We start from the raw sequence: 22,202 nt of genomic DNA, 5'->3' as shown, positions 1-22,202 counted from the left end.
TTCCACAGTTGCGTGGCTTTAGCATCAGACTGATTTCCTGCCCCAAATTAATAAGTGGTTATAAATATCTACTTTTTTAATTCAAATGTGGTGTTAGCATTTTTGGAATTCTTGTAGATGCTCTCTTAGCTAAGGAATTTTTTTTTCTGGTAAATCACAATAATGAATGCAAGAGTTAAATCTTTTTCTCTTTTTCCAGTGGATTATTCTGTGTCTCTATGAGAGCTCAATCTTTTAAAAAGAGGATGTCAAAAACTACACTCTCAAAAAAAACCAAAAAGCAAAAACCAAAAAACTCCATTCTCACCACTCCTATGTAGGAGGAGACTTGGCTCTACCCTTCGTGGAAATGGGAGAGGAGTCTTTTGCATAGGTTCGTTTGAAGTTTAATTAACATGTTATCTACTTCAAACTTATTGAGTGGTGTTACCCTCTAATAAAGCAAAAGTTGTGGAGAACGTTTCAGAGGGAGAAGACCTTTTTTCAAGAAGAAATGGAGCATATAAGCAATTTATACATACCTTATACCTGTACTTCTAAAACACCAGGATTTTGAATGGGTATGGTTGTAATTTATGGAGTTGGGGGGAGGCAGTGGGTGAGGAGGGCAGAACAGAAAGATAAAATTTCCTAATACTCAATATCCCATGACTCTCTTTTTTATCAATTAAAATGTTCTAGTTAATATCCAACCAAATGCCACCACATGTCAGAGAACGAATAAATAATAATAATAATGAAAAGCATTCAAAGTAAATTTTAACAACTAGAAGAAAATGTACATCTGGATTCTTGCTTACCAGAATTCTCCAGAGGCTTAATTTCTACATGTGTTCTTGCTTCTCATACCTTAATGATATAACCAAGTAATTTTTTTCTCTAAACTGTGATGACTTCCTATTCATGATAGGAGCTATTCCCATTATAAAGGAGACGGAGCTTTTTTTTTTTTTTTTTTTTGAGAAACAGATAGTAAAAACACACTCTGCTGATATTACCTGGAGGGTAAGTGACAGTAAAAAGAAAGTGCCAATTTGACCCAGAGATCAAAACTGCCAAGTTGGAGAAGCTCACATAACCATCTTGACTTTCTGCCTGAGTACATCCTACAAACAAACAGAGACAAAACGTAAATGTTAGTTACCTACTAAAGAGCAGTTTCTTCAAGTCTTCTCTGTAAAGAGGCAATTGGACACTGATGGGAAAAAAAAAGATTTAATGAACAGATTACAAAATCCATCAGGCTTTTCTTAGATAAATCTTGGAACCAAATAATCCAAGAAAGAATAATAATAACAGTAATTGAAAGTGTGCTATGCCAGACGCTGTGCCTTATATACATCATTTTAAATAAACTACACAACAGGAAATAGATAACCTTATGAAAGGTGAAATTACTCAGTGTCGGGGTTATAGCCACATCTGCCTGATTTCCAAGTTGGCATTCTTAACTATGCTGACTATTTTGTTATTAAATGTCTGTCAAGAAAGTCTATTATCTTATAGGTAGCCAGTTTCTAGGCTCTGTCTCTCTTTTTTTCAAGAAGTCTGTAGTTTATGTGGTGGCAGAGTTAGGCCAAGAGAGCAGGACAACAGCAATGCATCAAATCATGACTGATAAAGGCTACGTTGATTTAGCAACTCGGGTTGCCTGGGCTATAGTTTCCATGAATAAAATGCAAAAAAGAAAGAAAGAAAGAAAGAAAAGAAAGAAAGAAAGAAAGAAAAGAAAGAAAGAAAGAAAGAAAGAAAGAAAAGAAAGAAAGAAAGAAAGAAAGAAAGAAAGAAAGAAAGAAAGAAAGAAAGAAAGAAAGAAAGAAAGAAAGAAAGAAAGAAAGAAAGAAAGAAAGTAAGTTTACATCTTCTAAAACTAGGCCATCCATTTTTAAAGTGAAAGAAAGCAACTTTCTCAGGATCACATTCACAATGCCATTAATTAGTCTTCTGACTCCACTACCCTCAAATTACTTTGATAATTAACAGCTGCTACAGTATACTCTGGAAATGTCATGATGATTGATATGATGGACAATGAGTTGGGAGAGTGGTCTTAAAGTTTATAAATTGGTTTGAGATCTTTAAGGCTGAAAGGTATCATAAAGATATAATATGCTTAGTGTTACATTTTTCAATTCAATTGCTTAATCCTTTTTGTGGAAACATTGTCTTTCCTCATCAATTTTGCAGAGCTAACTATAAGTTCTTTTTCAAAAACATCTTTTCCTTCATCTCTTCAGCTTCCCAAAATAAATAAAATGCCCAGAAAAAATGGAAATAAATAAGCCAAGACTCAAATAAATGATAGGCGCCCAAGATAAATGCAGTTTATACTCTTTAAAACCTATATGCATCAAAATTATGGTCAATAAACTCTTGCAAACAATGAACTGCAGAGTACAGATGTTCAACATGAAATCGTTTGCTGCAGTTTTTCCTTTGACAAACGTCCTTATTGTTCCCATCTTTGGAGGAATACAAAGCAGCATTTAATCGAAATGTGTCGGTCGAGCACAGTGAGTCTGGCTCGTAGAACAGCCGCCTAACTGCCTAATGGAAAGTGTTTTAGCTCCAAATGGGTTTGCTTTTGCGTTAAATACCAGCTTGCCTCAGAGATCTCTACACAGATTCCCATATATATCTATGGTATTCTCAGATTTGAAGCATATGTGCCCAAAAGCTGAGGCAGTTGCTGCCAAGTACAGTACATTACTCCAGGGTTCATCATATCTCTGGAATGGTAATTGCAAAATATACAAATGCCATCGACAGGCTCCTTGATCAAGCTGGTATAAGCAATGTACTGGCTGGGGGAACTTGGGATGAGATGGGGTGCTGGGCTTGAAGCAAGATTGAAATTGACTACATGACTTAGAAGAGAGTGCTACCTAAATGTGTTTCTGTGGGGCATATGGTTTGCAAAATACCTCTCCGCCCCAATTCTCCCCCACAACTATCCCTCTCATCCCTAGCAATATTAGCAAACTGGTATGTCATTGATGTTGAGGCTTTTTTTTAATATCAAGAACATATTTTTCCTACAGCCAGGATCTATAATTAAATATGAAAGCATCTATAGGACCCTTAAATAATTATCTTCCAGTATATAAATTTACTTTTTTTGTTAATTAGTTATAACCTCCTTATTTACTGAGGAGGATCTACTGAGACAAGAATAAAAGGTTTTGACTAGATATACAGATATGGTTTTGTTGTTATTGTGTTTTTCTCCAGGAAATCCTTAGAATAAGCTAGGTCATCCATCCCAAATTGTTTTGGTTCCACTCTTTCTGTAGTTAAAGAGAAGTATTTCATGACGGCTTCAAGAGATTCTTTCACTCATATGAGAAGGGTGTTCTGGTGATGTGAGCATTCTAAAAATACAAAACTCCACAAGATTTTTTTCCCCACTTCATGACACACACAACAAAATGTGCGCATAGAAACAACCTCAGCCCATTTCTCATCCTTCCTCAGTAAATCTTCCAAGGAAGACAGTGGTGACCATACTAATCCAGATGAGTCAGCGGGCTGAGTGTGACATGGTTAACTAAATAAAATAGCAAACAGTTTCAGTCATTTTGCATGGTCACAATACGATTCTAAGCTAGTCAATGGCGATATACTTGGAATAACTGAAAGAAAAATAATGAAGGATTGGGGGAGGGTGTCAGGACTGGGGCAAAGTGAAGCATGGAGTCTGAGTCAGGTCTGGTCCAGAAGAAGGTATGGAGGATGAGTGAAACAGAGAGTATGGGTAAGGTGGTGAATATGGGTAATATATGAAGAATGGTCAGTTATGAAGTATGAGTAAGGTATAGAGTATGAGTAAGGTACAAAGCATGGGTAAATGTATGAAGTATGAGTAAGGTGAGGAATATATGTAACTGAACTGTACGTGTAAAAATGTTTATGACAGCAAGTATTTGACCACAGTATATTTTAAAAAGGGAATATGGGCAAGGTATGGAGTATGACTAAGGATACAAAGTATCGTTAAGGCATGGAATATGAATAAGGTCCTGGATATGGGTAAGTTATAGAGTGTGGGTAAAGGTATTGCTTTGGACTGAATGTTTGCGTGCCTCCAAAATGCAAATGTGGAAACTTAATCTCCATTGTGCTGGGATTTGGATGTGGGGCCTTTGTGGAGTGACTAGTTATGAGTGCCCTTAAAAGAAACTCCAGAAAGCTCTCTTGCCCCTTTTGCCATGTGAGGACATAGCTAGAAGATGGCCATCTATGAATCAGGAAGTCTGCCTTCACCAGAGGCCAAATTTGCCAGCACCTTGATCTGGGACTTCCTATTCTCCAGAACTGAGAGAAATAAATTTCTTTGTTTATAAGCCACTCTGGCTATGGTGCTCTGTTATAGCAGCCCTAAAGAACAAAGATAGGCGTAAGTATGTGTAAGGTTTGGAGCATGGGTAGGTATGGAATATGGGTATGATAATATGGAATAGAGGCTAGAGGTAGGTGAGCTTCAGTATCCAGGTGAGGGTAGTTGATGTACACATTACTAAAACATGAAAAAAAGCTGAAAATTGATATTTTTGACACTGTTGTCTTAAGGTCAGAAGGTAAACTAAACTAATTACTGTTCTATCTTATGAATCTCATGTCAAAATGCCAGCGATAGCTAAATGGCATTGAAGAATGGACAGGATGACATCATCAAAACAGGCAGTTTAAAACTACCTCTTTTTTTTTTAATTTTTTTATCATTATGTTAATCACCATACACTACATTTTAGTTTTTGATGTAGTGTTCCATGATTCATTGCCTGTGCATAACACCCAGTGCTCCACGCAGAACGTGCCCTCTTTAATATCCATCACCAGGCTAACCCATCCCCCCACGCCCCTCCCCTCTAGAACCTTCAGTTTGTTTCTCAGAGTCCATCGTCTCTCATGGTTCGTCTCCCCCTCCAACTTACTCCCCTTCATTCTTCCCCTCCTGCTATCTTCTTCTTTTTTTTTTCTTAACATATATTGCATTATTTTAAAACTACCTCTTAATACAATTTTGAATGTTTAATTTTCACTGGCCAACCTTGGATAGCTTTACTTAATTATCTTACTTTCTTAATGATGTGGCTTGTTTCTGCAAATTTGCACATCCCCATCGTTTTGGGCTGTTCTCTTTCCTTGGGATTTTAAACCTAAGGAGTTTCAGACTTAACTGCTTTGGTAAAGAAATGACAAAGAAGAGCAAAAATAGGAGTCAGCAATATGGGTGTTACTTTCACCAAAGTGAGTAAAATATACATTGTTATGAGTGGAAGAATGGAAAACATGGAGTCTATGAGGTGAGTCTCACAGAATAAGCAGCATTACTGGGCCTTTAAAATTGGATCGTACAAACAGAAAGTGGACAGGGTACTCAGGAGAGTAACAAGACTATGGAAGTTTGGGAAAATCATTTTTGTGCACAGGCTGAAAAGATTCAGTTTCTTGACATAAGTAAATATATAGGGTAGGGAATTTATAGGCCAAAATAGTTGAAAGGCAACTTAAAAAGAGATAGCAGGCAAATTTATAGCTCTAACAAGAAAGGAAGAGAATGAGACAAGCCTGAAACAGTAAGGGTTTTGAACCTATGAAATATTTAATCATGAAATGTCAATTGCCTCTTCAAGAACATTTTCAAAAGGGACTAATTCTGTTTTCTGGAATTGATGAGGGATAGCTTTACAAGAAAACAAAATGTATAAGCTAAATAAAAGTGATGTAAAAAAATTCTGGGATTAATTCATTAAAAACTGTTGAATGCTAATTCACTAATGCAGAAACTTTATCATAAGAATTTCATATCTTTCCTTTTTTTAAGACATGTAACAAAGAACAAAAGGACAATATCCTCAGGAGAGACAGGTGTTATATACCAGATGATAGTAATAGTTTAGGCCAAAAAATAAATGCAACTAGCAGGAATGGCAAGATTTAGTATTTCTACAATGGACTTATTCTTATACATTTTGGCATTTCATGTATTTTACAGAATCCATGTGAAGAAGCTTAGGCTCATAGCCAAGGTAGAGCAAGAAATAACAGTAAAGTCATGGCTTATTCTTGGAAACCAGCTATTTTATAGATAGGCTGATATTTTGAACTGGTAGATGAGACATTTACAAGTTTAGAAAAAAAGATTACAGACAACCCAAAACCAACAGATTTGTCCTAGACAATTCATGAAATACATAGAAATCTGATAAGCTGACGTTTTAAAAGAGTTATCAACACAGCTTTTATTTTGCTTCTAATTGTTGCCTGTGTGTTTGAGGTCATTGATGTCATTTGATGTCAATAATGAAATCATTGCCAAGACCAACATCATGAAGCTGTCTTTTCTTCTAGGGGTTTTATAGTTTCAGGTCTTATGTTTTAGATTTGGATCCATTTTGAGTTATTTTTTCTGTAAGGTATAAAATAATGCTCCAATTTCACTCTTTTCCATGTGGATATCTAGTTCCCCAACACTATTTGTTGAAGAGTCTATCCTTTCCCCATTGTGTATTCTTGGCTCCCTTGTTGAATATCAGTCGGCCATATATGTGTGGATTTATTTCTAGGCTCTTTGTTCGTTCAATTGGTCTATGCATTTATCTTTAGGCCAGTACCGTACTGTTTTAATTTTTATAGTTTTGTAATATACTTTGAAACCACAAAGTGTGATGCTTTCAGTTTTGTTTCTCTTTTTCAAGATTGCTTTGGCTTTTCAGGATCTTCTGTGGTTCCACATAAATTTTAGAATTGTTCTCTCTATTTCTGTAATGCTATTAGGATTTTTATAGAGATTGCATTGAATCTATAGATTGCTTTGGGTGACTATGGAAATGTTAAGCAAAATTAGACAAGTAGGATTACATCAAACTAAAAAGTTTCTGGGCAGCAAAGCAAACAATCAACAGAGTGAAAAGGCAACTTACAGAATGGGAGAAAATATTTGCAAGCTATATATCTCTCTTACATATTTCTAAAATATGTAAGAAACTCCTACATCTCAATAGGATAAAAAAGCTAACAACCTGATTTTAAAAAATAAGCTGAAGACTCAAATAGACATGTCTCCAAAGAAGACCTACTAATGGCCAACAACTACAGTATATGAAAAGATGCACAAAATCACTAATCATCATGGAAATACAGACCAAAACTACAATGAAATACAATCTCACACCTATTAGGATGGGTATTATTTAAAAAAAGAAAGAAAGAACGTGTTGGTGAAGATGTGGAGAAACTGGAACTCTTTACACTGTTGATGGGAATGCAAAATGGTGCAGCCACTATGGGAAACAGTATGGAGTTTCCACACAAAAATAGAAATAGAATTACCATATGATCCAGCAAGCCCACTTCTGGGTATTTATCCAAAAGAATTGAAATCAAGATCTCAAAGAGGTATCCAAACCCCCATGTTCATTGCAGTGCTAGTCATCCTAGCTAAGATAATGGAAGAAATCTAAATGTTCATCAACAGATGAATGGATTTAAAAAATGCAATATATGCATACAATGACATACTATTCAGTCTTAAACAAAGAAAATTCAGAAATATGCAACAATATAGGTGAATCTTAAGGACGTGATGCTAAGTGAAATAAGCCAGTCACAGAAGGACAAATGATTCCACTTACATGTAGTATCTAAAATAGTCAAACTCATAGAAGCAAAGAATACAATGGTGGGTTTTTTTAATTTTATTTTTATATGCACAACTTCAGGGACATTAAATGAAGCTAGCAGTGGTACTAGGACTGAACAGGAAGGCAACAGAGGACAAAGAAAGGTGGAGAGGGGGAAGTAAACTCAGGGCCTGCTCTGGACCAGGTGCTTTGCATTTGCCATTGCGTTTGCCATTGCATTTATTCTTCATAATACTGAAAGTGTTTCTATTTCCCCATAGAAACCACATCATAGGGGCGCCTGGGTGGCTCAGTTAGTTAATCACCCGACTCTTGATTTCGGTTCTCAGGGTCCTGAGATCAAGCCCTGGGTGGGCTCTGCACTTAGCAGGGAGTCGGCTTGGATTCTCTCTCTCCTTCTCCCACTGCCCCTCCCCCTCGCACTCCTGCTCAATCTCTCTCTCTCTGAAATAAATAAATAAATCTTAAAAAAAAAAAAAAGGAACCACATCATACCTGTGACTTGCTCCCTGGGCCAGTCCATGATACTGTACCAGAATCATTTGTCTTGGGGGACACGCCTTTTTTACATCATATTGAGGATATGGTTGTGACAAAAATGCTCCTCCAACATGCAAGAGGAGAAGAGGAGGTGGCTCTTTAAGTATTTACTGCCAGTCTAATCTTGCTTTTTACCGATATGGTACTGTAGACAGGGGATAAAGGGATTTCTTCCAAATTACCCAAGATGCTCAGTATTACTGACCTTGCTATGAACTCTAATGGCTGCAAACATTTTCTTACAGATGTAGTAGTAACAGGTGTCTGAATGTCACAGGTACCTACCTTTCAGCACTGAATCTGATGTCCCTTCCAGGGAAACAGAAATGGCCCAAGGCTCTGAGGGGGGCCCCAAGGACTCTATTCTCCGATTCTGGAAATAGAAAAAACGGGGCAGGGGGAGCTGGATTGAGAAGAGAATTTTGTGAAGTTATCTAAAACAGAAAAGAATTCAGACAAAATCACAACTTAGTAGAGACAGGCAAAGGAAGGAAAGTGATGAGTATTTTCTTTCTTGTGTTAAGAATATATCAAAATAAGCTTATCAAGAAAAGAGAGTGGAGGTTATTGCTGGAGAAGTTGGGGCAGGTCAATGAAGAAGAGAAAGGAAAGCTAAGTTTACAGAAGAGGAGAACGGCAGTACGTGTTGAAGATTAACAAGGAAGGCAAGACTGAGGGAAAGAAGCAGGACACAGCTGGCTGAGTGCCAGATGACCTCCAAAGGGACAGGTTTCCAAGTGTGGACCTCAATCTCACAGGCTTCCTCCCCATGCAAACATGTCAGGGGTGAATTTTTACAATACAGAGTAGAAAGCTGATTTAACTACCATATTTCCCTTCCTTCCCCGCCCATGACTTGAGTAAATATAGAGAAGATAAAATAGAATCAGAGGGCATGGACACTAAAATCAGAATTAAGCACAGACACCTTTGTTGATGATTTGGTTAACCACATATAAGAGAAATCATTTACAATAACATAAAACTGTAATGCAGATGTGATAGCAAACATTCTTTCATTAGCATATGAAATGATTTCTTTGGGAAGGCCAGATTCAAGATACAAGAGACCTGCTTCAAGGATTTGCTTGGGGAGGAAAAGCATCAGGCTTTTATTTTTACTCTTGATCAAATTCTGGGCACTCACAGAAAGTGGAAGGAAGCCAGCTGTGAGGTGGCAGGCAGACGACAAATTCTGTGCCGACAGCACACGGGGGCCACTCGGTAAATGCGTGACGTGTGCTGGACATGACACACTCCCAGCTCTAAAGACAGACTGTTCCCCATGAACCAGTTACCTGCTTATCCAGGAAAACGAGCCGTGGTTGTACTCTAAGTTCTTTTCCCACTTCTCCGTCTGAAGGCTGGACCAGGACCGAGAGAACGTAGGGCCGAATATATATCAAGTCCCCAGTTTTAAAACTGCTTATATTTCTGGCACATGTTGACAAAAACAGAATATATCCATAAGGTTACAGATATCATGGCAGGGACGATTTCTAAAATGCATTATTACCAGTGAAAATATTTGCATTTGCTGTTGTTTCCAGAAATTTCATAATGCAGTATATAGAAAATATGACCTTATAGCCAAAGGGTCATTAAATGTTTATTTTTTACGTTTGCTTAGCATTGGAAATGGATGGACTGGGTGTGTGGGAGGGGTGGAAAGAAGCACAAATTATGAACTTAGATTTTTATCACCGTTCATTAATATCAGCCCCAAGAATGCCTAATCAGAGGTACAGATAGATATGTTCACTAGTCTGCTTGTAAGTCAGCTCTCCCCCAAAAGGTTCTGATTTGTGGTGTTTTCCAATTTTTACGGTATAAAGACTTCGACGATGGCGGATTCTGTGGTACTAAGATGATGTCACTGAAAAGAATCGCAAGAGACGCCTGACAGCAAGCTCCGGCAACAACTCTTGTTTTACATAGAATAGCTCACGCAATCCTCACAACAACCTTTCCATATTTACATTCTCCACAGTGTGCTTGCACTAAATAGGATCCATAACTGTGGAATTAATTGATTAATCTATTTTAATTGAATGAAGCCTGTAGGGAGAATAAGAACTTAAAATTCATATACGCTGAGTACTTACTGTGTACTAGGTACTATTCTAAGCTTTTGACATATAAACCCATTGAATCTTTAAAATGACACTGTGATGTAGGTACTTCTAGTTAAACTTGAAGAAACTGAGACCCCAAAGGGCTTAAGTAACTTGCCAAAGGTCTTACAAATAGTTAAGGGTATGATCAAGGTCTAGAGCTGTTAACCAATGAGCTATATTGTTTTTGACCTCTTTCAAGCACATTAATTGCTGATGTGACTTAGCAATAAAATACAATAAACATAAAATAACACAAAATGGTTCTGCAGTTCATGATACCTCAAAGCATCTTTTTCCCAGAGTTTTGGTGTTTTTGATGACCAACATAGCTTTATTAAAAGGACATTACAATGAATCATGGAACACTACATCAAAAACTAATGATGTAATGTATGGTAATTAATATAACATAATAAAATAAAATTTAAAAAAGGACATTATAGATTATATATCTATTGTCCTATTAAGCTTACTGTAAATCATACATTACAGTTATTCAGTAGATTTTTAGCAATTACATGGAGATACACAGATATCATATATCACATGTATTATCCTAGTATAGAGCATCTGTTGTTGACTTATTCTCAAAACAGCTAAGGTCAGTTCTAATAAGGTTTTGCTTAGAAAAAAAAAAAAAGAAGAAGAGGAAGTTAGCCTACCCTGTCCCAGTTAAATGCTCGTAAGTCAACTACTTTATTCCCCAACCGTTTTTTTCCCCTCTCTCATCTAAGGAGAAAAGGATAAAATATTTATTTAACATGGAAGGTGTATACCAGGCAAAGATAATTAGTCCTAAGAAGAGGAAAGAGGGGAAGAGCAAATGCAGTAGATCACAAACTATGAAGTTTCCGTAGGAAGCACTTTCTCTCTCCCCTGAGAATCCTGGGAAATGGAGACAGGTTGAGAATATGTAGTCCTAAGAATCACCTTTGGTCATCTATCGGCGAAGGCCCTGACCTCTGTGCTAGAATCACTCACTGGGAATTCAGCATACAGCAGCCTGATCTTCATTTATTAGTTTCCTTAGCCTGAGTGGGGGTAAGGCTCCTTCTTTTTTTTTTTTTTTCTTTTTTAAGGGGAAAAATTTAAATCAGATTTTTAAAATCCATGCTATTAATTCTATCGTTCCATGGGGCCCAGGTTATTGGAAAATTCTAACATTGCTACTGGATCCTATTTCTCCCCTAACTCACTTCTTAAATGCTTTCCTATGTGGGATGGGGTGCAGGCTAGCAATGGGGTTAAGGAAGCCAAAAGACTCCAGCGGAGATCCTTCAGAAGTACACTGACGTGTAGAGACAAAGAGATGGGAGCCAACTGCCTGAAAACCCGCTGAAAGGCCATCCCTGACACACTTTAAAGTTTATTGTGAGCAAACATCTCTTATTAAATGTAAACAGCATCTCACTGGAGGTCAGAGACTTGCTGCTACAGCATATCCCAAGGTAATACCACTTTAAGCTCCACATAAACTCTTAAGCAGTTCCTATCCTAAAACCTAACCGTAGGTGGTACAGTTTTTTACGATATGTTATAATAGTGCAATAAATCTGTTAGCTTAAAATCGAATCTCCGTGGCCTTTTAGAGAAATCATCATTAAATGCAGGGTCCTGTTAATGATGCCATCGAAGTGAAATTGTTTAATCTGCTAAGGGGGTGAAAGGTCACCAAATGAATTTTTTATAATACATCAACTTGACACGCAATAGGGAAAACTGTAATAGATAAAAGCAAAGGAAAAGGGCACTCTCTTCTTCTGATAGGTCAATAGCAGCCAAGAGAGTCACTCATCCACTTTCCTTTCACGATGGGGCTCCTTTTGCATTTAATATGGACACCCAATTAATACCTCAGCACCACAGACAACCTCATTTTAGGTGACTTATAGCAATTTCTCCCCCTTCCCTGAAATGAAAGTGATCACAATACATCATAGCATTGTGCGAATTAACGTTAATTGATTCAAGTTACCAAGCAATGATGGGCCACTTATATAATCTAGGCGTTATTGGGTGCTAGAAGGGATGGAGGGAAGATTAGATTCCAGTGTCCGTTGCTGTGACGACGGGAGTCACCTGACACCTTGTTAGACAGTTGTAAGATTCTATTGCTGGCCCCAGTGGGGTCGTCAGTAAACTGGAGTGATGTCCAAACATCATTATACGCTGCTCCGATATTAAAGCAAAGGGATTAGCAACTTATTGCAAGCAACCTGGATTTGTCATTGTGCTGTCGTTATCCAATTTCCAACTGCTAATGTGACTGTAGCCTGCAGGCAGGAGGACCTACAGCCAAACTTTAAAAAATGGGGGAGGAAAGTTCCCTCCAATCCTCCCAGTTTTAACCACTATTTAACAGCTTCCAACACCCAGTCAGGTATGTGAAAAAATTTTTTTTCCCTTCAATGCTTAAGTACAAGCTACAAAAAAAAAAAAAAAGAAAAAAAAAAGATCAAGAGAATACGGACATTTTCCCCATTCAGAGATCACCACTATTCACTCCAACTCTTGCTTTTCAATCTGCCAGATCCTGAAACGCTTCCTCTGTAGAGGAGAGGATTATTTCTATCTGCATGGCAAACCTAGCAAACAAAGAAATAAATCCTACTGAAAGCTGGCTCTGGGCAAGACCTATGGGGGGTGGGCTGAAGGTAGGGGCATTAGAGAGAGTTCCTTGTTCCTTCTTCAACCTTTGTCTCCTCCAACTTACTAAGTCAGGTTCCTATAAAAGTGCCCCATGTTTTGATTAAATGTTTCAGGTGTCCTGCATTTTTAATCAGTCCTGTTTCAACTAGGCTAGATAGGGCAGAATCTCTATGTGCCATCAGGGGACTTGAATTCCAAAGAAGTGTGCAAGATTCTATACCCTCGAAGAAGAAAGTAAGCTCTCTAGTCAACTCAGTCTAACAAACATGTTAACCCTTCTACTATGAACAAATGTTGTTCTAGGCACTGTGAGATGTGCAAAGGTAAATAAGATACCATAACCTCTGTCCCTCGGGAACATGGTACCTCCTCCCCGCCTCCATATACTTTGTAAGGCAAAAATGATTTCCTGGCTATCTCTCAGAGTACAGACACACACCATTTTTATTTATATTTCCCAGTCTTTATGCTCCCTATTAAACTTAGCCAGATGCCTTTAGCTGCTGTCAACTCCTAGGGAGAGAAGAGGGAAAAAATGTCTTTGTGATCAGACAGTTTCCTTCTGGCACTATGACAAAGTGCTTCCAAACCTGAGACACTGTAAGTACCCAATACATGTTACTGTAGTAACACTATGACAAATCAGTACCCACCATGTACTTCCTCTGCTCTTAGGTCTTCACCTGCCTCTGGAAAGCCACTTCTTACATTGGCTTGGCCAACTTCAAGTTCTGGTATACTCCTCATTTGGTATGCTTACTGTTATGCTCCAATACTTATTACTAAACTCTGTGGTTCTTTGAAATTATTCATTTTGAATTGAGACTTGAGTCACCCTAGGTGTAGATTGCAGTGTGCCAGGAGTATATGAAGGCAGAGAATAAACATGGCACATCTTCCAACAAGGCCAACTCAAGGGTTAAAACCTAAGTATTTCAGATGGAAACTCACTTAAAATAATATTTTATGAAAAGTTTATCATGACTGTCTTATCTGGGATAATGGAAACTCTGAATACATTCTTTAAGGTCACACCCAAACTATTCAAAATGTCCTGTTTGCGTTAGGGTGTTGTAGCACTCATAGTGTGGCCGGGAAAACAAGATCCAAGATTTAGTTGATGAAAGAGATTCAATACAGGATATTGGTTACACGGGAGTATCAGAATAGTAGAGAGGCCAAACAGTTACATTTCACTGTTGGCAACAAATATTTAATGATCATTTATTGTGCATGACACTGTGCTTAGGCACTCTTGGGAATATAAGAGTAAGTTGAAGTGTTGACCTAATAATTATTATAAAGATAAAAATATACCAAAGTTAATATAACTAAAGTTAATTTTATGAAAACCTGGACTAATGGTAAAGCAGGTTCATATCAAATTAGTTTCTTTGTAATTATATATAGAATTAGATTTAATATAATATATTCTTGTTAAGTAGTTGTGAAATGTTTGTTTTACCTATTCATTAATTTTTAAATCTCTAGATTTTCATCTGAGCCATATAATTTTTTGGACATAATAGCTGTTCAATTAATGTTTGGGACATAAAAGACATTGAAATGTAAGGTTTTATGAATCCTTACTATATTTACCTACAACTTCACCACCCATACACAGAGATCTTAATTACTCGATTTTAAGGTAGCAGGGTTCAATTTTGGAGTAGAACTACATACGAATGTGAGTGGGGATCTGCTGGATGCAGCTATGTCAGCTGTAGCAATGGATTACAATTTACATCCTACTTATAAGGAAAATAGCAGAAAAACATAACCTGCAGAAGTAGAATCAAGGATTTAGTCATCTGGGGCCATTTAGTGTAAGAACAATGGTCCCTAAGGGTATCACTGCAGAAACAGGATTGTGAAATAAATGATAATTTTAATGATGACCATGAATCATCAACAAAAATGTGAATGGTCTACATTATTTCCAGTTTAATAAGGCTGGATAATATGTTTTGGGGTTTTTTTGGGGGGGGTTTAAGAGATGAACGCTTTTAAAAATGTAGTGATAAAAGGAACAATTTTTAATTAAATGGACAGTTTGCCTATGCAGAGCATCTCATTTTCCCACAAAGCCAGATATATGAAATACCATTATGACAATTTTGCCATTCACCTAATTCAACAAAGCAGCGAATTTGTATTGTAGCGAAAAGAAGAAATAGCACAGAAACATTCTTCAATGGTAGATCAGTGGTTTTGCCATGAAGGAGGAAAGAGACAAGCTGGCAGTACAGAAATCTCTTCCAGAATGAACATTCTGCCAGCCTTGGGAAGAATGTCCTCACATGTTGACAGAAGATTCCGTTCTTGTATACTCCCGACAGCTGTTTCCTAGAAAGCAGGTGCCTGGAGGTATGGAGAGGTTATACCAAAGAAGACGCTAAATGAGACTGAGTGTCAATAGGCTGTTAGTCTCACCAATGGTCTCAGCTAGCTCTCCTCTCTATTCCAAGTCGGCTTGTAAGGTGCTATTTACACAGAGTAAGGGAACTTAAAAAGATATTAAGGTGATGGGCTCAAGAACACACAGACACTCCTACAGTGTCTTTCTCACCCTGACTAGAACCATTTTCAGGAGCCAAGGATCCTGGCAATGTCATTAACAGAGAACTTTATTTGAGATAGCGTATTAGATTTTTATTGCTGTGTAACAAATTACCACAAACTTAGTGGCTTAAAATAATACAAATTTATTATCTTTGGGTTGTGGGTTAAGAGTCAGACAGGCTTGGCTGCGTTTAGTGCTGAAGGCTCTCAGGAAGAATCCACTTCTAAACTTATAAATTTGTGGAATTTATTTCTTTGTGGCTATAGAATGGAGGTCCATGTTTCCTCACTGGCTGTCAGCCAAGGTCCATTCTCGATTTATTCCACCTGCTTTTTTTCCAGGTGGTCCCTTCCATCTTAAAAACAGTGGGCCCTTCAAGTCCATCTCACACCTTGAGTCTCTTAGTCTTCCTCTTCTGCCAGAGCAGGAGAAAGCTCTCTCCTTTTAAGGGCTCACGTTATTATCTGGGCCCACCTTGATAATCTTGGATATTCTATCTTTGGGTCAACGGTGCCACCTAACATCCTGTAGTTAATGAAATGCTGTCTGACCATATTCAGAGATTCCTGGGAATAGGGCAGCACATCTTTGGGAGGCCATTTTAGAAATTTTGCCAACCACAAATAGCTTTGGCATTTCAATATTTAAACATCCATAAAAGATACAGATATATTTAATTTTACTGTATGACAAAGAATATTATTTAAAGGCGTTTAAAAAAATTTGTTTGTAATGAAGCAGGGGGAAGGGGAGAGAAGAGGAGAAAGGAAGGGAAATATTTAAGAGAGCAAAAATCAAGTTCCTACTGAAAGAAAGGTAAGCAATATAAAATGTGTCCTGCCAGGATTCCAGACAAAAGACAGAATATAGAAATAAGACTCCTGTGGAGAATGCCCAGTTTAAAAAGGGCAGATTGAACTTATGTTTATCTCTGTGTCCCCTACTCCACTGAAATTACTTAAAAGAATAAAAATAAATAAAAAGGGTGTAAACCACTTGGCATAAATGGGGTAAACTAACAAAGACAAAGAAGGCAGGAGGGGAAAGCAGTATTGACAACAGAAGTCAATGAAGTTTTGGAAGATGGAAAACAGGTTCATGGAATTGACTTAGCCTAGCAGACAGAATTTAAATCCAGATGTCTCTAGAAGAGGATAAAGACCAGGAGAGGCCAATTCACTGTGTATTATTTAATTAAAAAGTAAAAAGAACTCCATTTCTACTCCCCAAAAAAGAGGTTAGTAACTTTTTGAAAGCTGGTAGTACTCTCCTTAAAAAGTAAATGCACAATGAACCATGGAACACTACATCAAAAACTAATGATGTAATATATGGTGATTAACATAACAATAAAAAATTATTAAAGAAAAAAAAACAAAAACAAAAACAAAAAAGTAAATGCCCAATATGGCCTCAGTTTGTTGAAATGTATGCAAACCCATTAAATTAACAATCACGAGCCTCTCAAGAACATCGTTGGTGTTTTTCACTGAAAGGCCAGCATCCCTGGGCTGATTCTGCTGTGTCAAGGTCAGTTCATTAGCTTGTCAATGGCTCTCCAGTAAGTTCAATGGAAGTCCCAACTGACACTGATCAAAGTTGAAAGAAACAGGGCTGGCCAGAGGCCTGCACAAGGTTCCAGGGTTGTTTAGCATATTGTGCAATTCTTTGGGCCATGGGACACCTTGCTAATTTTCATTCAATCCCTTAGGACAAGGCATTTCTCATTCTGCAGAGATTTATTCAGATATTCTTAAGAAGCAGCTATTCCTTATCTTCAGAAGATTTGCTTTTTGCCTTATGTTTGAAATCCCTCTTAAAATACTAGAGGGACAGAGAGAGATGAGGGAATAGAACACATCCCAACAGAAAAATCGATGCTATAATATACATGTTCGGCAGCTTCTTATTAAATCAGAAATATCTGAGTCAAAAGTGAAAACATGATGGCTATGATGGATGGTGGGCCATAAAGATGATCTCTTCTCTGAAACTGTCTCACCTCTTCGTAATGGAATGATATCCCCCACAGATATGTGTGTGTACCTAACTGGTACACACCTAACTGGCACCACCTAAACTGATGCCGGATTCACTCTCTTTGCTGGGCTTCCTCTGCTATACCTCCATTGCTTCTACTCTTTGACTCTTCTCTCCTTCTAGTTAAAGGCTAAATATTCACGGAATCTCTTTTTATATGTAACACAAAATCAATTATTTGGGAATGATGACCTACTAGAAAAGCTCAGTACTGTAAAATCTAAATAAAATTTAGCAATGGATTGGCCCTCTTTCTCTCTAGTCGGCCATACTTATAATATATTTATAAGAACTCAGTGGGATCTAAATGAAATTGGGCTAAAGGGAAAAGATATTTAAATATAAGCTAAGCTGGGCTTGTGTGCTCGTTCGGTGCGGACCTGGTACCTCTTTTGTGAAGCGGCAGCTGAGGACGCTCCGGCGCTCGCTATGGCCGACGAAAAGCCCAAGGAAGGAGTCAAGACTGAGAACAACGATCATATTAATTTGAAGGTGGTGGGGCAGGATGGTTCTGTGGTGCAGTTTAAGATTAAGAGGCATACACCACTTAGTAAACTAATGAAAGCCTATTGTGAACAACAGGGTTTGTCAATGAGGCAGATCAGATTCCGATTTGATAGGCAGCCAATCAATGAAACAGACACACCTGCATAGTTGGAAATGGAGGATGAAGATACAGTTGATGTGTTCCAGCAGCAGACAGGAGGTGCCTACTAAAAAGGGAACCTGCTACTTTACTCCAGAACTCCAGAACCAAGAAGACATTCTCAATTAGAAAGCCGCAATTTGGTTCCACCACATCCTGACGACTACTACAGTATAGTTTTCTCTAACCTTTCATTTTCCCCTTCCCCATTCCTTTATTGTACATAAAGTAACTGTGTATGTGCACAAGCATATTGCATTTTTTTTAACTAAATGGCCAATGGTATGTTTTGATCGACATCAAATGGAGATGGGATGGGTGAAAATACTGCTTCTGTGAAAATACCCCCTCTCTCCATTAGTGGCATGCTCAGTCAGCTCTTATCTTTATATTCCAGTAAGTTATTTTGCTCTCACTGTTTAACAAAAAAAGAACAACATAAAAATCCTTGCATACCTTGTTCAATTGGAGAATTTTAATGTTTTTCATTTATCATTGTAAAACCAAGGACAATTTTATAACTTTTTTGTACGTAGCTGTTACATGTAGGGCAATCTGTCTTTAAGTAGGGATAAATTACTCTAAAAGAAATGAATCCTAGATAGTTTTCCCTTCAAGTCAAGCGTCTTGTTGTTTAAATAAACTTCTTGTTTAAAAAAATAATAAATAAATAAATAAATAAATAAATAAATAAATAAATAAATATAAGCTAAGCTGCAATGGCATCATTTTTTTCAGGTTCTTGATTCTTATATTACCATGCATTATAGCATAATGACATAACATGGTATGGTTTGCTGGTTGGTAAAAATATCCAAGATTTAAAAGATTCTGAGCAATCGTGTCACTAAGAGTTCTTTTTAATTATAAAATAACAATTCCGAAAGCCCTTCAAATCAACAAGATTGGGGGGAGAAAAAAAACTGCTTGAGTTTTCTTTTCGTATCTCCCATACATATTAATGTACTGTTAGGAAAAGGAACACCTATCTACATTGTAATTCAAAAACACTAGCTAAGTTTTCATTTGGATATATTGCTCTGTGTTTAAAAATGCAATCAATGTATTAGTTAAATATGCCTAACAATGTGAAGGTGTCTCTTTTTGTTTTTACTCTTATTTTATAGCAAATCCCATATCCATTGAAGATGGTACATGGATGTAACTAATATCCATTAAATATCCATTATTTGGTAGTACTACCACAAATAAAATGAGAAAGCAGTAACATCAGAATAATCTGAAAGAATATAAATGTCCAAATATAAATGTCCTAAAATCTCATTGAATAATATATCTCAGAATCTAAATAATTTTACCAATTTCAGGGACCCAGTATCAACTGAAAGTGTGCATGGGTTTGAGCTTATTTTCCAGTAGTGGTGATAAGTTTATAAGGAATATCTATGTTGCCCACCTTTAGCCCTCTATAACCAGCAGTGTTCATTTGTGAGATGGTTGGTTTTATATATGTTTCTTAAACATTGTAACAAGTTCATCTTGTCTCTCAGTCTGGGCTATCATTTTTGGTTCTTTTGCATCTGCTAAAAATTGGAGCTTGGGACTTACAGTCTGGACCTTAAGAGAGATAACCTTAGATGAACTTGGGCTGGTCAATTGGCTAACACAATCTATAAAATTGAGAGGAATTTACACTTGCCTTCCCTATTGTGTACTTCTCAGGCTTCTCCGTTTACTAAGCTCAGAAAAACATTCAGGTAAATTTAATTCTGAAATGTCTATTGAACAGAAATCTGGTGAAGGACTCCAAAATAAAAAATAAGCATTTACAGTCAGAATAACATAGCACAAAAGATGTTACAGATCTTACACAGGTCTGTGCCATAAACATAGTTGGCAACAGGGACACTCCTGCCTCATACAATTTGACAAAGGCAACTTCTTCAGGGCGTTATAATCCTAAGCTAAATAAAACCCAATCAGAGTCATTGCATTACCCTAGTAAATTCCTAGTCATCCCTCCAAAATTTTCTTAAACATAAGTCCCTTCCCCAGGTAAGAAGAATTATTCTCATCCTCCTCAGTACTCATTCTTTAGCTTGTGGCTCATTGGAATTGTGATATGTAGTGTTTCTGTCCCTTAAGGCAAAGATCATATCTGTTTCACCTTAGCAAAACCTACTACTTAAATTTATTACATGAATAAAAGAATGAACAAATGAACTGAAAACAAACTGTTTTGAAAAAATTTCTTCCTATATGCTTTTCACTTTAAGGTACCAAAATATAACATCTTCAACCATCCAAGATATAGAATAGTCATGAAAAATATAGATTTAATTAAAAAAAATTTTAATTAATAATTTAAGTCTGTAAGTGACTAAGTTTTTATTCTTATCTTAAGAAACAGACAGGTTATGTGATTCAATGGAAGTCAACTGCCATTTGCAATATGCACCCAAGAAATCAGCCCTTGTTTAGATGTTATTATAATTAGTACTTACCCATAGCCAGTGACTCCCTTTGACTGAGTTACCAGTAAGGCCCCAATAGTCATATTCAGAACATTCTCTAGTACTCCAGTCTGTTGAGCAGTGATAATCTGGTGAGTCAAATTCTGTAATTTGTTACTTGATAAATATGAAATCAGTCCAGTGCTCCTTATTGTTGGTGGATCACCAATTTCAATGACTATCACTTTTGAGATAGTTTCCATAGTGGTTGGTGGTGGGACCGTATATGAGCTCATTTCCATCATGAGAGGTCTACGTTGACCAAATTTGTAATGACTGGCACAAGTCACAGTTGGGCAATTGAGCTTTCTCTTTGCTTTATTATCAGCAATGGCCTTTAGGGTTGCTTCATTGCCAGGCATCTCATGAATAAGTCTGATTTGGTCTTGGCTAACCAGCAAGAAGTCAGTTAGTTTTTCAAGGATGATGATTTCCCAGCCTTTTTCTAGGACTGAAAACATCACAGTGAGGGCCAAATGAATGGAGACCCCTGAGCGTATTTCAATGGGCTCCTGTCCTTGTAGGACAACATACAAGAGGTTATCCAAGATGCTGAAATAGTTAGAACCAATAGATTCATCTAGCAATGAGGAAGCCGATTGAACCAGAATGGGTGGAATGAAACTTTCCCCTATGAAAACATGGGGGCTCTGAAGTTCATGGTAGAATATAGCCAAAAGAAGCTTAGAGGTACTTTTGTTCCCCAATAGAAAAAAACGCAACACTTGCGGAGGCTGATCCACAAAGCAGATCTTGGTGATTTCTCTGGTGGGTAAAATGGAATAGAAAGTAGATATAGGCGTTGAAGTAGAACAGGGAGTGTTGGCATTTACACTACTAAACGTGTCAACAAAACCACGAGTAACAGATACAACTGGATATAACTTCCTCATTGCCCAAGCGGCATCAGCATTGTCAAGAATTAAGATTGCTTGGTCAGTCTGTTTGCAGATGTAGCCTTGTATCAGGGCTCGGTATATGCATTTCTGTTCTTCCCTAAATGTACCTATAAAATAAAAGAAAGTAAGTGATATGTAAACCACAATCTCTCAAAGATGATTTGCAATCCATCATTCTTATTATCATCTGTAACCTTATGAAACATTTGTTGAACTTTTAAGGGTGCTAGATACTCAGTATGCAAAGAAGTCTGGGTAAAATGTGAAAGGACACATATATTAAATAATAGCTATTAATAACATAAATGTACCTGTTACATAATATGTATTATTTAAAAGTAATAATGGACATTAGCTAAGTGAAAAAAGATTTAAATAAGTCAAATAATTAAGGAAAAGGGATAATCACTAAGGCCTCCGTAATGGAAAAAGGACAGGGGAGAAGGAGGTAACAATATTCCAGTCAATGAAAAAGGAGGTAGATTGAGGGGGCTGGAACAGAGAATTTATGGAGGTGTATTAAAATTGAAGAGGTATACTGTGAAAGGATGTGAAAGAGTTTGGATGTCAGACTATATAATTTTCTCATTCTCTCTTTTCTCTAAACATGGAGAGTAAAAACAAAATA

At 37.2% G+C, this 22,202-nt stretch overlaps 1 protein-coding gene and 1 pseudogene across 1 annotated transcript in view; one reads left to right on the top strand and one right to left on the bottom strand.

Annotated features, from left to right (window-relative positions):
• The window catches only part of PKHD1 (PKHD1 ciliary IPT domain containing fibrocystin/polyductin), a 465,684-nt gene that overhangs the window by 25,111 nt on the left and 418,371 nt on the right, over nucleotides 1-22,202 (bottom strand). The window contains 4 exon segments of the mRNA XM_028097676.2: nucleotides 999-1,106; nucleotides 8,472-8,559; nucleotides 9,485-9,620; nucleotides 20,667-21,681. Of these exon segments, the coding sequence (XP_027953477.2) occupies nucleotides 999-1,106; nucleotides 8,472-8,559; nucleotides 9,485-9,620; nucleotides 20,667-21,681 (1,347 nt within the window).
• LOC114204478 (small ubiquitin-related modifier 2 pseudogene) lies at nucleotides 17,918-18,272 on the top strand (annotated as a pseudogene).

Source organism: Eumetopias jubatus, unplaced genomic scaffold (assembly GCF_037043125.1).
Source record: "Eumetopias jubatus isolate StellerSeaLion01/CBP00866 unplaced genomic scaffold, mEumJub1_p1.0 scaffold_6, whole genome shotgun sequence".
Classification (NCBI taxonomy): Eukaryota; Metazoa; Chordata; class Mammalia; order Carnivora; family Otariidae; genus Eumetopias; species Eumetopias jubatus.
Note: the sequence above shows the minus strand (reverse complement) of the source record. Positions and strands in the feature narration are given on the sequence as shown.